At 29.9% G+C, this 15,096-nt stretch overlaps 1 protein-coding gene and 1 long non-coding RNA gene across 2 annotated transcripts in view; one reads left to right on the forward strand and one right to left on the reverse strand.

The window, feature by feature from the left end:
• The window catches only part of LOC147814901 (uncharacterized), a 366,044-nt gene that overhangs the window by 306,684 nt on the left and 44,264 nt on the right, over nucleotides 1-15,096 (reverse strand). The window lies entirely within an intron of this gene.
• The window catches only part of Cerk (Ceramide kinase), a 37,784-nt gene that overhangs the window by 17,818 nt on the left and 4,870 nt on the right, over nucleotides 1-15,096 (forward strand). Inside the window, exons 6-9 of the mRNA XM_043051849.3 lie at nucleotides 6,686-6,838; nucleotides 7,369-7,474; nucleotides 9,325-9,389; nucleotides 12,875-13,071. Of these exons, the coding sequence (XP_042907783.1) occupies nucleotides 6,686-6,838; nucleotides 7,369-7,474; nucleotides 9,325-9,389; nucleotides 12,875-13,071 (521 nt within the window). The remainder of the gene's footprint in view (nucleotides 1-6,685; nucleotides 6,839-7,368; nucleotides 7,475-9,324; nucleotides 9,390-12,874; nucleotides 13,072-15,096) is intronic.

Below are 15,096 nucleotides of genomic sequence, written 5' to 3' on the forward strand. Positions count from 1 at the left end.
TTGAGAAAATTGCATGATCTTGTTAAAAATTCAGAAAATCTTGCTTCTTACTTATCCCATGAATTCGTTGTTTGGAAATTTATTCCTCCCAGATCGCCAAATTTTGGTGGCATTTGGGAGGCGGGAGTTAAATCTTTTAAGCACCATTTGAAAAGAACTATTGGAAACTCTAAATTAACATTCGATGAATTTTTAACGGTTATTAACCAAATTGAAGGTGTATTAAACAGTAGACCACTTTTTCCCCTTTCTTCGGACCCCAATGATTTTGAGACCCTAACTCCCAGTCATTTTTTAATTGGGCGACCCATAAACAGTATTCCGGAATTTCCTGTTGCAGACATTCCTGATAATCGACTCTCTCGGTGGCAAAGGATACAAAAAATCAATCAAACTATTTGGAAAAAATGGTCAAGAGATTATCTAAATAATTTGCAGCAAAGAAGTAAATGGTTATTCGAAAAAAACAATGTTAAACTAGGAACACTAGTTTTAATTAAAGAAGATAATCTACCCCTTTGTTCATGGATTATTGGTCGTATCCATGAGGTTATCCCAGGAAATGATGGGAAAATTCGAGTTGTTATTGTAAAAACTGCACAAGGTTTCTTTAAACGCAGCATATCAAATATATGCGTTTTACCTATCAATGAGCCTACTATTAATTAGTTTTACATGTTTATTTTTTTCATTGTTGTCATAAAGAATGTGATTGTATGCATTTAGTTTGCTTTTGAAAAATATTATGTTATTTGGTTATTTAGTCATAAATTTTTAGAACTCTTTTTTTTATCATTTGCGTTATAAATTGTCATTTATTGTTGTGTATGTATTTGTTTGAAATGGATATTTCAAAGCCGGGCGGTATGTTGGCGCCTCTATCGGCTTTGGCTTCGTTTATCTTTTCATTTGGCGAAAAGAAGAGCTCTTGTTGTTTTTTGTTTTTGATATCGTCGGACGTCTTCAAATGGCGTCATTCATCGTTTCGTTAATAAATTGTTAAATAGTTATCGTTTGTACTTAATCATTCGCAAATACAGTCCGCATATCGACCCCCTCAACATTAGTTAACCCATGTGTTTTGGGTGTGTTTTAAATTTTTGTAGTAAGGTAAAATTAATTTGATCTCTTTTTTTAAAAAAATATATATGTACATGATTCTGATAAATGCATTGGAATGAATTACAGTAGAGCACCGATTATCCGAACCCTTATTATCCGAACATCCAATTATCCAAACCATGTCCGAATTCGTTTTTTTTTTTTTTTTACAGTTTAGAATACTTTTAATTTATCGATAATTTTTCTAAATTTAGAAGAATAAATAAGATCTACTACATCTGAAGATCATATTTAATTTACAACCTTTTTCAGCAGTTTTCTTAAAGTAGCATGCATGCATGTATATTATTATACAGTTAAACCCACATATCCCTTTAGCCCCTTTCAACTGAAAATTATCTTTCAAGAATGTGAGCTTCATTTTGACAGTCAACAATGGTTGGAATGCGGAAGGAGTTTATGAATAGATAAGTGCTGAAGTTCTACAATTGGTGGATGGGTAGTTCTCACTTATGGTTAATGATTACTGATTACAGTGCGCTTCTCACAGCTGGTTACTTTTCGAGGAAATTAACAGAATTCGGTTTCATCATGTAAACTAAACTATGACCAGTAGAATGACCATGTTTTTATGACGTCACTTCCGAAATGCACTATTGGACAACAGGTTTTCTGTTGTCAAGACTACAATCAGTTGAAAAGTAGAGTTAACCTGAGAAAAGTGCTTTTCATAAGAATCTAGAAAGATGTCGCGCAAACGTAAGAGAATCGTTCTTTCCTTAAGTGATAAAACAAAAATTTTAAAAAGATTGAAAAATGGAAAAAGTGGAAGTAAATTAGCGGCAGAATATGGCGTAGGAAAATCGACAGTATCGGAATTGAAAAAAAATGAAGAATCTGTTATGAATTATGTTTCATTAATGGACAAAAACAATGGAAATTTGGATCGAAAATGCATGAAAAAGTCAAGCAACGATGACGTGGATAATGCACGTTATTTGTGGTTCCTACAAAAAAGATCTTTAGGTCAACCAATATCTGGCCACCTATTATGCGAGAAGGCTTTATTTTTTCATGAGAAATTTGGTGGAAAGGGTACTTTTCAGGCTAGTTCGGGATGGTTAAGGAACTTTAAACATCGACATGGAATACACGAGTTAGAAATTCATGGCGAAAAACTTTCCGCATCTACCGATTCCGCTTCAAATTTTGTAAAGGAATTAGAAAGCATTATTGAAACTGAAGGATATGAAGAAGAATTTATTTATAATGCAGATGAAAGTGGACTGAATTGGAAATCTCTACCATGAAGAACTTTGGCTTCAGGAGATGAAAAGCGTGTTTCCGGGAACAAAATAATTAAAGAAAGAGTCACAATTAACGTATGCGCAAATGCAACTGGAAATCATCGAATACCTTTAATGATGATTGGAAAATCCAAAAATCCAAGAGCCTTCCAAAATGTTAAAACACTACCTGTCATTTATGCATCTCAAAACAAAGCGTGGATGAACACCAGCATTTTTATTAAGTGGTATGATAAGACTTTCATTCCAAATGTGAAGAAATATCAAAAGAATTTGGGAAAAACAGGAAAAGTGTTACTCATCTTGGACAATGCTCCGTCGCATCCAAATCCAGATCTCTTAGATCGGGAGAATGGAATGTTTCGTGTTGTTTTCCTGCCACCCAATGTGACACCTTTGATTCAGCCGAGGGATCAAAGTGTCACTGAAACCTTAAAACGTCTTTATAGAAAGCAATTTTTAGGAAAATTTTACTCTCGGATGAACAAAATGAGGGGAATTTTCGGAACTCAATCAAAGCTATTGATTTAAAAGATTGCTGCATGATGATAGCTGATGCCTGGAATTTAGTAAAAACAGCGACGCTTAGAAAATCTTGGAATAAGATTCTTAACAGAAAAACAAACGAAACTGAAGTTTCTGAGCCAGTAGAATTTCCGAATGAAAAGATGCCAGGTTATACAGCAGAAGAAATCAAAGACTGATGTCAAGAAACTGAAAATGACCCAGGATTTCAAATTTTAAATGATGATGAAATTGGTACTGAAATTTTGAATGAAAATCGGAACTCCGCCGACGAAGAGGAAGAAGTAGGTGACCAAGTTCAAGATTGTGGACCTTCTCATATAGAAGCATGCAATGCATTAGATATTGCAATGAATTGGCTAGAACGTCAAAATGATGTTGATCCAGTTCAGTTGATTTATTTAAAAAGAATAAGGGATATGGCTGCTCAAAAAATAGTATCTTCCTTGAAACAAAAGTCTTTGCTGGATTTCTTTGGCAATGGAAAATAAAGATAAATGTAGTAAGATCAGTAATTGACAAAAAACTTATAAAAAGCTAAAATATGACCCAAAAAAATTTAAAATGAAAAAAACTTTTTAAAAAATTTAAAAATCAAAAAAAACAAAAAAACTTTTAAACACGCTAGAGCTATTTTAGATAGTACTGCCAGTCCTGAGCCTGGAAAAAGTGTGAAGGGAAGTTGGCGCATAAATAATAATCATTTAAACTAGATTTTGAACAATTTTCCAGTTATCCGAACTTTTCATTATCCGAACCACGTTTGGTCCCGAGCAGTTCGGATAATCGGCGCTCTACTGTACTTTGAAACTTAATTAAAGGAACTTTTTTTATCATAATTTAAATCTCTAATGCTTATTTTTTTGTTGCTGCTTTCTTTATTAAAGGCACTTGCCCTGCTACGGTTGGGTATCGAAAATGAAAAGTTGCTAACAAGCAAGTGATAACAATTTTAAAGAAAAATAAAAATTAATGGCCGGGTGAAACGATATAGGGGTACATTTCTAGAGTCGTGTTGCAATTTGCAACCCATAAGAATTTTTAATTTTTAAAAAAGTCCCAGAAACAAATATATTCTACAAAAAAGGCATACCTCCTCTCCATAGAAGTTCTCCGTACCTAGAAAGAAAGCAACAACAAAAAACCAGTCCAAATGAAGTAGTCCAGTTCTTTTTACTAATATTTGTTGTTTATTGGAGATTACTAGGCAAACATCTTAAAATTATCACAGTGAGGCACAACATCTTAAAAATATCATCAATGGCACAACATCTTAAAAAATATCATCAATGGCACAACATCTTAAAAAATGGGTACTATTGGGTAGCTGGAGCAGGAGACCGAAACATCACAAATAGCATGTTCGTGTATCATGGTGAAGAGCAGTCAATCAAAACGGATTACTGATAAAAGGGTTGAAGCATAACATTTTTCAAAAAGGGAACAGCTGCCGATATTTTCGGGATTTTCTTTAAAAATTACACCAGCATTATAACAAAGCTAAAAAATGGCTGTGAAGGAATCCATCAATGGCGGTCTTCGACGCCATGTAAAATCCGAAAACCTTTCCTCAAATGAGGAGATTACTTGGCAAACATCTTAAAATTATCACAGTGAGGCACAACATCTTAAAAATATCATCAATGGCACAACATCTTAAAAAATATCATCAATGGCACAACATCTTAAAAAATGGGTACTATTGGGTAGCTGGAGCAGGAGACCGAAACATCACAAATAGCATGTTCGTGTATCATGGTGAAGAGCAGTCAATCAAAACGGATTACTGATAAAAGGGTTGAAGCATAACATTTTTCAAAAAGGGAACAGCTGCCGATATTTTCGGGATTTTCTTTAAAAATTACACCAGCATTATAACAAAGCTAAAAAATGGCTGTGAAGGAATCCATCAATGGCGGTCTTCGACGCCATGTAAAATCCGAAACCCTTTCCTCAAATGAGGAGGGAAGTAAAAAAAAGCTCCGCGAGGGAGTAAGTATGACGTTGGGGCGATGGAAGATTCGAATGCCACGAGCGTTTCTCGCGCTCTGGCTTTTATAGCAAAAGAAAAAAAAACCGAGTTGAGTACTCAAGGTACTGAAAGTATGAATTAAAGAACTAAAATTTTAAGTTGAGATGTATTATCAATATTATTTTTAAGTGTTATTCTCACCTTCTGATTGACGTTGCAAAGCTAAGTTTCAGCCGACTTCAAATTCTCGTGCAACATCAAACGACGCCGACAGCTTTTTCCGAGAAAAGGGGTGTCTGAGGAATGTGTAAGGAACTTTCAGGGGAAAATGTCCTCATTGCGCTAACGCGTTAAGGGGCGAGAAGAAAAGGATGAAGAAATAAAAAATTGTATCATAAAATTATAAATTAAGCCGAAAAAAAAAGGATTTTGATTAAAAAAACAGGATATTTAAAAATTAGGCTGTGACTTAATGTCACAGCACTGATTTTAAAAATGATTGTACAAGCATACTTATATTTCCTCTATGCTAGAGGAATTTTTCTACTGTGGACTAAATATTTGACAACCTTAAATGCATATGACATATTTAGTTTTTTTTTTAATAATAATTAACAATTAGAAACATAACTCTTATTTAAATTGATTTCACTTTTTTTAAATTTAGAAATCAATTCTGTTCAAAATATCTTTTTTTTTTTTTTTTTTTTTTTTTTTTTTTTTTTTTTTTTTCCTTGAGCAAAAGCCAGTTTTTCTCAATGGTTATGTTCTCTATGGTTAATAATGAAGAAAGAGTGTTTGGAAGAAATTTATTTTTTTCATTATATTTAATTTCTTATGAATACTTATATGGATACAGTAGATGATCTTTTTAATGTAAACATTTGCGTTAAATTTTGTGTCATATGAGTCATTTTTCATATCATTAAACTTACATTTTAAACGTCTCAGGTATGTACCTGTTACTGATCAATATTTAGATGTTTTAGAATAATTTTTAGAACCAAATTACTTTAAAAGACAAAAACATGCACTTAAGTACTTATTTACCAAAAGAAAAAAAAAACTGAAATTATTCAGAGCAATAAAATTAACGACAAAAACATTTATCTAGTTTGGTTTGCTGTAGAGATCATAACCTCTTACAAAATGCTTGAAAAAGGATACAAAAATATTACAAGTCCAGTCCTGACTTATGATTCAAAGACTTGGACTCTGCGAGTCAAAGAGGGCAATTTCTACAGAACTAAGAACAATACAGAAATTTGAAAATTTTATAAAGACATTAATGTAATAAAATTTATAAGTTAAACAGAATGAGATTTGCCGGACACATTTGCTATTCAAATACATCTAGTCTGACACAACAAATAATCAAACTAAAACAATTAGTAGCAGATATAAATTGCATCTGAAACTTTGATGTATAGCCTCCATTTATGCATATTTTAAAACACTTCAGTTATTTAACTGGCAACAAGGAGAATAATAGGGAGAAATGTTCTAGAGAAGGCCATGTCTCACCCAGAGCTGCTGTGCCAATAATGATGAACCTCTTAACAAATAATTTTTCTTGCAGCCTATGAACAGTTACAGCTCTTGCTCAGTTTCAAAAAATTTTTCAATATGATTTGCAAAGTTAATGTGGTTTATGGACAATCACAGTTTATAAAATTGCATTATACAGATTTTCTGTATGAATGTTTAATAGCCACTATTAATGTATTTTTGGCTTGTTAATTTACAGCAATATTTTACTTTTGTATTTAAAAGTGTTGGAAATGATTTAAATAATTTTTACTTAACTATTTTTTTTCAGGTGATATCACAGGCATTGATCTTTGTGGAGTGTACAGTGCTGGACGCTTCCTCAATTTTGCTATTACTTTTCTATCTTACGGATATTTTGGTGACATTATTAAAGAAAGTGAGAAACTTAGGTGGATGGGACCAAAGCGTTATGATTATGCTGGTATATTTTCTTCACTTACCCAGTATTATTTGATTCCAATTTTTCTGTGCTATTTCTATTTTACTGTCTTTTATATTGTTCCAAAACGTTAAAATAATTAAAATATAATTTTAAAAAAATATATAGTTATGTTGTAGGTTTGTAAACTGAATTTATTCATGTTCTACAGTTTAAGATATATAATAGCATTAGTATTACTGAAAATTGAAAAATAGAAAATGATTGAAAAGTTTCAGTTAAAAAAAAAAAAAAAAAAAGCATTATAAATTATTCCCTCACTTCCTATTCCCTAACTCACAAAGCATTATAAATTATTCCCTTAATGTCTCCCAAATTGTGACTCTTGCTTTTATGTGTATATCTATATTTTTTTCATCTTTTAATCTTTTGTTAAAAAAATAATTCAAATATTATATTTTTAAATAATTTAAATTTTTACAATTAAAAAAATCATTATGTTCTTAATGTATTAATAGAAATATACTTTTTTTAAAATTTATTTTCATTCAGCATGTGTTTGTTTTTATCAGGTTTAAAGAGGATACTATGCCAAAAGGTTTATGAAGGAGAGTTACAACTTCTTGTAGATGTTCCTACCAATCAAGCATTAATGAAAAATGATAGATGCTGTGTAGAGTAAGTATTCAGTTGTTGTAACTTACTAAGAAGTGCCAACTATTTCAATTTATGCGTAATGGGATAGCTGCAAGTGACGTAGTGTGATTATCTCTGTCTTGATTGGCTGTTAAAATGTAGCATTTGTTTATGTTAGCAACAGTTCTTTCCCTTCTATTTCGAGTAAGCCAAGTTTATTAAGTATCGATTCTCTTTAGCGACATATTCTATATTCTTTCACAAAGATTTCACTATATATTTCTTACTTAACACAAAGATAGCCACGAAGCCATATAGAGCATAAACAAACTAATTATACATTGAAGTTGCCAGGTACTCAAAACAAACATCTCATGATTACAATAAAATACATGAACAAATAATAAATCTAGGTTAAGTAAAAGACGTAGACCAAAAAGAATTATATTTTAGCAAATTCGATGTGCACTAGGACATTATATTTAACTTCACATTAATTAACAATCTAACTTATATGGAGAAATTAGCTGACCTTTAATACGCCATCTTGTTTATAAACTATCAACTAGCTCTAAGGTCATAGACTCACGTGTCTGTGTAACAATGAGCATTCTTCTGGAGTTGCAAGTACCTAATTATTAAAATCTGTCCATAATTGTTACAAATATTTCGTAATGATTGCGATTTTATAGTCTAGATTACTATCTTACAGTTGAGTATTAAAAATTATAGAATTTTCATAATAATCAGTTTAATCTAAAAATTTCCCTCCTTAACTACCAAAAGTTATGAAATTTTGTTGTTTGCTACTAAACTACAATTTTTTTCTTCTTTATCTTAAATAATTCTAAAGACAAATTAAAAACATGAGCAATTTGATAGAAACAAGTAAGAACAACGAAAGCTTATCCTTCTCTATTCCAACAAACTATTTTGAAACTTAACTCTTTAACAAACTAATTTAAAACTCTCCTTATAGAAAAGCAAAATAACACAAAATGAAATCCAAAATGCTGTGAGCAAAATTTTTAGTGGTTTAAATTCAAGATTATAAGAATGCAATAAAGGGGCTAGTTCTCTGATTTAACCCAAAACTAGAACAACATTGAGTTCAAGTAATCAATTTATATTTTATTATTTTATAATGCTGTATAAAATGTCAGTGTTGTATAATTTTCAATTTAATACCTTTATCTAAATGTTACTTTGCTTTATTCCATAACAAATTCATGCATAATTTTATTAATACTATGTACCTATATAGAATTAAGAAAAAAAATGTCTTAAAATTATGTTAATTTAAATTTTATAAATGCTAATTTTATATATTTCTGTGTTATTGTACTTCTGATTTCTACTAACTAATTTGGAAAGTTGGCACTTCTGTTTGTATTTCTAATATCCAATTATTTACTTATTATAACATTTAACTTCTGATTTCTACTAACTAATTTGGAAAGTTGGCACTTCTGTTTGTATTTCTAATATCCAATTATTTACTTATTATAAAATTTTAAATATTCTATGTTCTTAACCATTTTTAATTTCCTATTCACTTATGACGTATGTTTTAAATAATTATTTGGTTGTAGTAATTCATATTTTTAACATTCTATAAATTTTGTAATTGTTAAATTCTTAAGAGCAATAACTGGTAATTTCCTACTCACTCAAATCTTAAGCAAGACTGAAATAAGTATTTTTTCTTTAAATTTTTATATGTAACATAATTAATTTTAACTTGATTCATATTAAATAAGTAGCATTATTCTTATTTTTCTTTCTATTAATATTGAAAATTAATTAATTTTAACTTGATTTATTTTAATAAGTAGCATTGTTCTTATTTTCTTCTCTATTGATATTGAAAATTTTCCTTACTTTTTTTTAAGTTGTGGAACGTGTAGAAATGCTACTCATCTGCCTCGATCTGACGGTGAAAGTATGAAAAAAATTAGTAAGTATTTGGTTTTCTTTTAATGTATATATATCAGCACATGTACTAAGGATTTCATATTTTTAACCTGTAAACTAGCCAACTATTAAAAATATTCGCCAGTTTTCGAAAGTCTTTGCCAAATGCAAATCATAAAAATTTTTTGTGGATTCATTTTTTTCCTATCGAAAACTATTTCACGGTAATTTGTTTCAGGCATAAATTATTTGTATCCAATTCTAACTGGTTATGTGGCGCATCTACCGAAAATTACTGTAATCGAATAAAAAATACTGATTTGTTTAGAAAAAATTTTTTTGACATAATTTTGAGGATCGAGTTAACTATATATTTTTCTTCCCAGTGAAAAAAATCATTCGCCGAAACTAAATTTGAGATTTTATTGCATTTGGTGAGGTGTATTTAATGTTGGCCCTGAATATATATGTATGTATCTTACTAAGTAGACGTTTTTTGTTGTTGTTTCTAATCCCCAAGAGGTCCGTCAAATTAGACCAAATCCATAAGTCCAAAAATGTCCAGAAAGTCTAAAAACAGATGAGGTTTTGAAAAAACCTCGTCAATCTTAAAATCGATACAGTTTAAAATATGCTGGGGCGAAGCCTGAGCAGTCCTACATTTAGTGCAAAGTCCAAAAGTCTTTCGCCCCTGAACATACGAGAGACACCTCAAGTGACCTCTGGCAAAGCGAGAGAAACAAGTCTGTTGGCTTCTAAGTCCCTCAAAAGCAAGGCACCTCCAGGACGTTTTCTGAAATACCAACTATGCAGAGGAGGAACCCTCCAGAGGTCCATAAACATTTTTTTACACTTATCAAAGACCTCATTGAAAGTAGAAGGCATATCTGATTGTAAAGATTCCAAAGAAGCATCTTTAGCCAGTGAGTCCGCCATCTCGCTACCTTTGATTCCAACGTGTGATGGGATCCACTGGAAGAGTACCCCAAAGTCTGCTGAGAGCCTGAAGAGCATCCCCAAAATTGAAGCCACAGCCCTGTCTCCAACATTCATCCAGTTGCTTAGGTGTTGGATTGAAGATTTGCTATCCTGCAGTATCCAAATATGCTTAAAGTCAGGCTCAGCAATATTATCAACATATCTTAGGCCATTTTCAATCTCAATAAGCTCAGATCTGAAAACCGAGCAAAATTCAGAATTTCTAAATTTGAGACTCAATGTGTACGTGGGTGTTTTAATAAAAACCCCACTGCCTGAATGACCTTCATCGCTCTAGCTGCCATCTGTGTATAGAAATTTTTTAATTGGATGTAATTATGAATTTTTTTAAGTGAATGTTATTAGTTATTTTATTTTGATTAGACTTGATGAAATTTTATGTTTTGTTGATATTGTAAGGTAGGGTGAAACAAAGTCTTTTCATTATTTCACTGATGTTTACTGAATAAAAAAATATATATTTAATCTGTGATCTAAATTCCATCATTTCAAATTTGTTGATGTCATAGGGTTTATTTTTGTAGTTTTTTTTATACATATTTATCAAGCAATCCATTAAGCAAATGCTTATTTTGATATTTATATCCTTGAAGAAAGCTTAACCAAAAATTTCTTCTTTTTTTTTCTAAAGAGTTATCTATTTCATAAAATATGAAAAGATTAATTTAAATTCAATCTTCAAATATTTTGTTAAAATTTCTTTTACTATAGTTTATTATTATTTTACTTTTTTGGTAGCTTTTAATTTTTAATAATCGTAATTTCCTTCTTTTTAAATTTAAGAATTGCATTAAGGATGGGTCTGAAATTAATGTTGGATTATAAAAGCTATCAAATTATATGCACAATTCAAAAATAAAATGATAAATTTATAAACTTAAAAAAACTGTGAAAATAAAAAAAATTGCTTCCAATCATCACTTGGTAAAAGTTAATTTGTTTATTGTTTTTCACTTTTTAATTAGGTACACTTTTGTTATTTGTTGGAAAAAAAGCACTTTTTCAATTTACATATTGTATCATTTAGTTCAACTGTGATATAATAGATCACCAATTCGTAATTTTTTTCAGCTATGGAACCCTAAATGATTAAACTTCTTTTGGCAGAACCCTAACTTTATGACTGAAATTTATTTGCAATTGTGAATTAACTTAAGAATCTAAAAAGAGTACTAATTAATTTGAAAAAATTGAATATGCAGAATGAATTTTTTTATTGTTTTATTAATTTTACAGTCTTAAAGTTAGGCTTTATGCCAGGCAGTTGAATTCACAAGTCTCGAATAAAATTAACTGAGTTATGGTTTTCAAAAAAGAACTGCTATGAACAGTGAGATTGATTTCTTGAGTTTGACTATTTTATTTTGAATTGAAAAATTTGATGAGAAAAATTGATGCAATTATTTGTAAATTTATATGGCTTTCGTAATTTATTCTTTTTTTAAAAAAAAAAAAAAATTGGAAAAAATATATACATATTTAAATTTTGTGATTTCTTTTGTAATTGACATTTATATAAATATGTTCACAAAAGTAACTGAATTATTAAAAAGAGTATAGATAATTTGTAGAATACAAACATAGTTACAGGCTAAAAAAGAGTCCTAAATCTCAAAAACTTGGTGGTCTCAACTTCTGATCCAGTTACTTCTGATTGTTCACAAAGAGTCCTAATTGATTTGTAAGGCACATTATAATTTAAAAATTAAAATATTTTGCATCATTGTTTAAATTTAATTTTAGCTCCCTTTTGATAATTTATGTAAGAAAGCTTCATTTGAAAAACTAGAATGAATAATTAGTAAATAAAGAAAGCTGGTCACGCTCACAACTTTAGTCACATATATAACACACATATAGTCACATATATATATATAACAACATTTTCCCTTTAAAAAAAAAAATCTGGTATCTTTTTTTCAGGATGGGGAGACAAGAAAAAAAAAGAGTTGTATTTTTCATTTAATCTTTTACATTTAATTAGTGTGTAATTAAAATGCTTAAATAGTTTGGTTTAGACATGTGGGAACTCAAGGACAAACTTAGGAAATTTTGCTACTGGCAGTAGCTAGTGGTAGCACTTTTAACAGTGGTATTTTTTTTTAAAAAATCATGTGGCCATTGCTTAAAAAATTGAAATATTTTAAATGATTATAAAAACTATATTATTAAGCATATAATATTTTCTAAAATATTAAGCATTTCTTTTTTAAACATTTTTTAAAATTTGGTAAACATTACAAGGTTTCTTTCTTAAATGAAGAAAAAGTTTAAGAAAAAAATAAAGTAATTTTTAGAATATTATAAAAAAATTTCTTAATTCCATATTTGTTGAAAGATAATAATAAAATGCTCATGGGCTGCAATTTCAATGAAAAACTTGGTGATTGAGTGGCGACTAGCAGACAATTTTTTAATCGCTATTTCTCATATTTGTGTGTCCGTTAGCTAGAGGTGACTGTTAATTTTGACTTGATGTACTATAAATTTACAAAAATGTTTCATTCTGTTGTATTTGTTTCTTTGTAGGATGGCTCTCATTGCGTGGCAGGTTCATAGCAGTGAATTCAGCCATCATTAGTTGTTCCTGTGTCATGTCTCCCAAAGGAATCTCACCCTCTCAACATTTGGGCAACGGTTACACTGATGTCATTGTTGTTAAGAAATGCTCTCGTTTAAACTATCTGCGCTACCTCCTCAGAACATCCTATCATCATTCAGATCCAGTAAGGAAACTTTTTATAATTTAAATCATTCTCTTTGTCAATTCAGTCTCATTTAATTACTCCTGGGGCTAGCATTTTGTCTGGAAACCTATTTCTACCAGGAAATTAGAATAAACTTTATATATATATATAATAATAATAAAAATTTAAAAAACTGGATAAAACTAACAATAATCAATACAATTGTTTAACAAAAAGTATTATAAGAACAGCTTAAATTTACACACAGGGCTGTCATTGGCAACTAAGTATCCCGACGACTAAAAGGACTATTTTTTAGAAAATGAGACAATGGGGACTATTTTCCTTAAAATATAGGTTGAAACAGCTATTTTGCAATGAGTTGTGAAAAATAGGCTTTCTTTTTCATTTTATTTTTTTAAACCATGTATCCACCTTAAAAGTATAAATTCGTGATTTTTTTTCCTCACCAGGAATAAGAAACAGACAAGGGAGGATCATCATGCATCTTCTTCAAGCGTTGGTTTTTAATAGTTTACCACTTTATGAAATAGTTTTCAAAAAAATATGGCACCTTTGCTGCATGTCTGAATTATCACAACAAAAGATATAATCTTTGGACCTGTTGTTGTTTGGTTTTGACAGTTGCATATTCATTTAAAATGTCTAAAATTTATTCAGTTCAACATTATAAAAAAGTATTGTTGGAATTGGTTAGGATTTTTTCTGTCCTTGTGAACATGATCTTTAGTTAATACGAGAGTCCTGAGCATGTTTTATTAAAGTTGCAAAATATTAAAAACTGTTTAAAAATAATAAAGGATACGTTTGGGTATGATATCTGGTGATGTTCCATTCATGAAATATGACATTTTAAATATCTTTTTAGTTTAACCATACTTTTATTCTTGTAATTTTGACTGATCACTGGCCATTTATTCCTATAGTGGTCATATTTTAGTTAGAAAACTATTAAGTTCAGATCACTGCCACAATGAAGTCTAACAAGATCAGGTTTTTTCATTGAGTTTAACTTTTTTGATTTATCAGTATTACTTTATTCTGTTTGGATATAGTTTTTTTTTTTTTTGATCAGTATTTCAACTTATACTTTTTAAAATATTTCTTCCTATTACAGTGATTTTTCTAATTGTCAATATTAAAAAGAAATTGTCCTTATTTCTTTCTTCCTTTCCCTGAGAAGGTCATTTTGTAAATATGCACTAAGTCCATTTATACGCTATAACGCTCCAACAATATTTTTAGTGGCAAAATTATAACTAAACTTTAAATGCATATAAAAAATTATTTTTATTTGTTAATAATAGCTGGAGGTGTAAGTTTGGATAATTCTGAAAAATGATAAATTCAATAAAATTACATCATTACTTTTACTTGATGCTGGTGTTTGATAAGCTCTAATTAAAAACATTTGATTGTTCAAATATTACTCTTCTTCTTTTGAAATTCTTTGTTTTGAATTATCAAAAGTTAGAATAATTATGAATGTGAATATTAATACATGGATGGATAAAAAGGGAGAGAATTCATATTTTTAATAGGAATCTGTTTTGAATAAAAAGGGTTCCAGAATTCTGGAAGTCCTGGGTTCTATGGACTCGTTGATTCCAAACTATTGCAGATTCACTGAATATGCAACGAGTAATAATGTTTCCATGTTTATTATTATTGTGTGTGTCTTAAATTATTACTTGTCATCCGGTGTATGATCACGGATACACCAAGAGTATGCTTTTGAATAAGTGCATCTGATGAAAATATTTTATTCTTAAAACATGATAGGATTACATTTTTTGAACCAATAATTTATTTCAATTTCCATTTATTAATTGATGAAAAATGTATATCAATATAGAAAACAAAGGAAATAAAAATATGACCACCGAACCCGACGTCTTCAGGGAGTACTGGCCTCGGAAGCCATAAAACAAAACCTTTTCTATTGAGAGAGAGGCCAAATTAAAGATTTTGTTTTATGTACCGTACCCCCTGTTATAAATTTATTGTTGTATGTTATTGTACCCCCTGAAGACGTCGGCTTCA

The sequence above is a fragment of the Parasteatoda tepidariorum genome, chromosome 2 (genome assembly GCF_982258835.1).
Source record: "Parasteatoda tepidariorum strain Cologne lab strain chromosome 2, Ptep-v5.0, whole genome shotgun sequence".
NCBI lineage: Eukaryota > Metazoa > Arthropoda > Arachnida > Araneae > Theridiidae > Parasteatoda > Parasteatoda tepidariorum.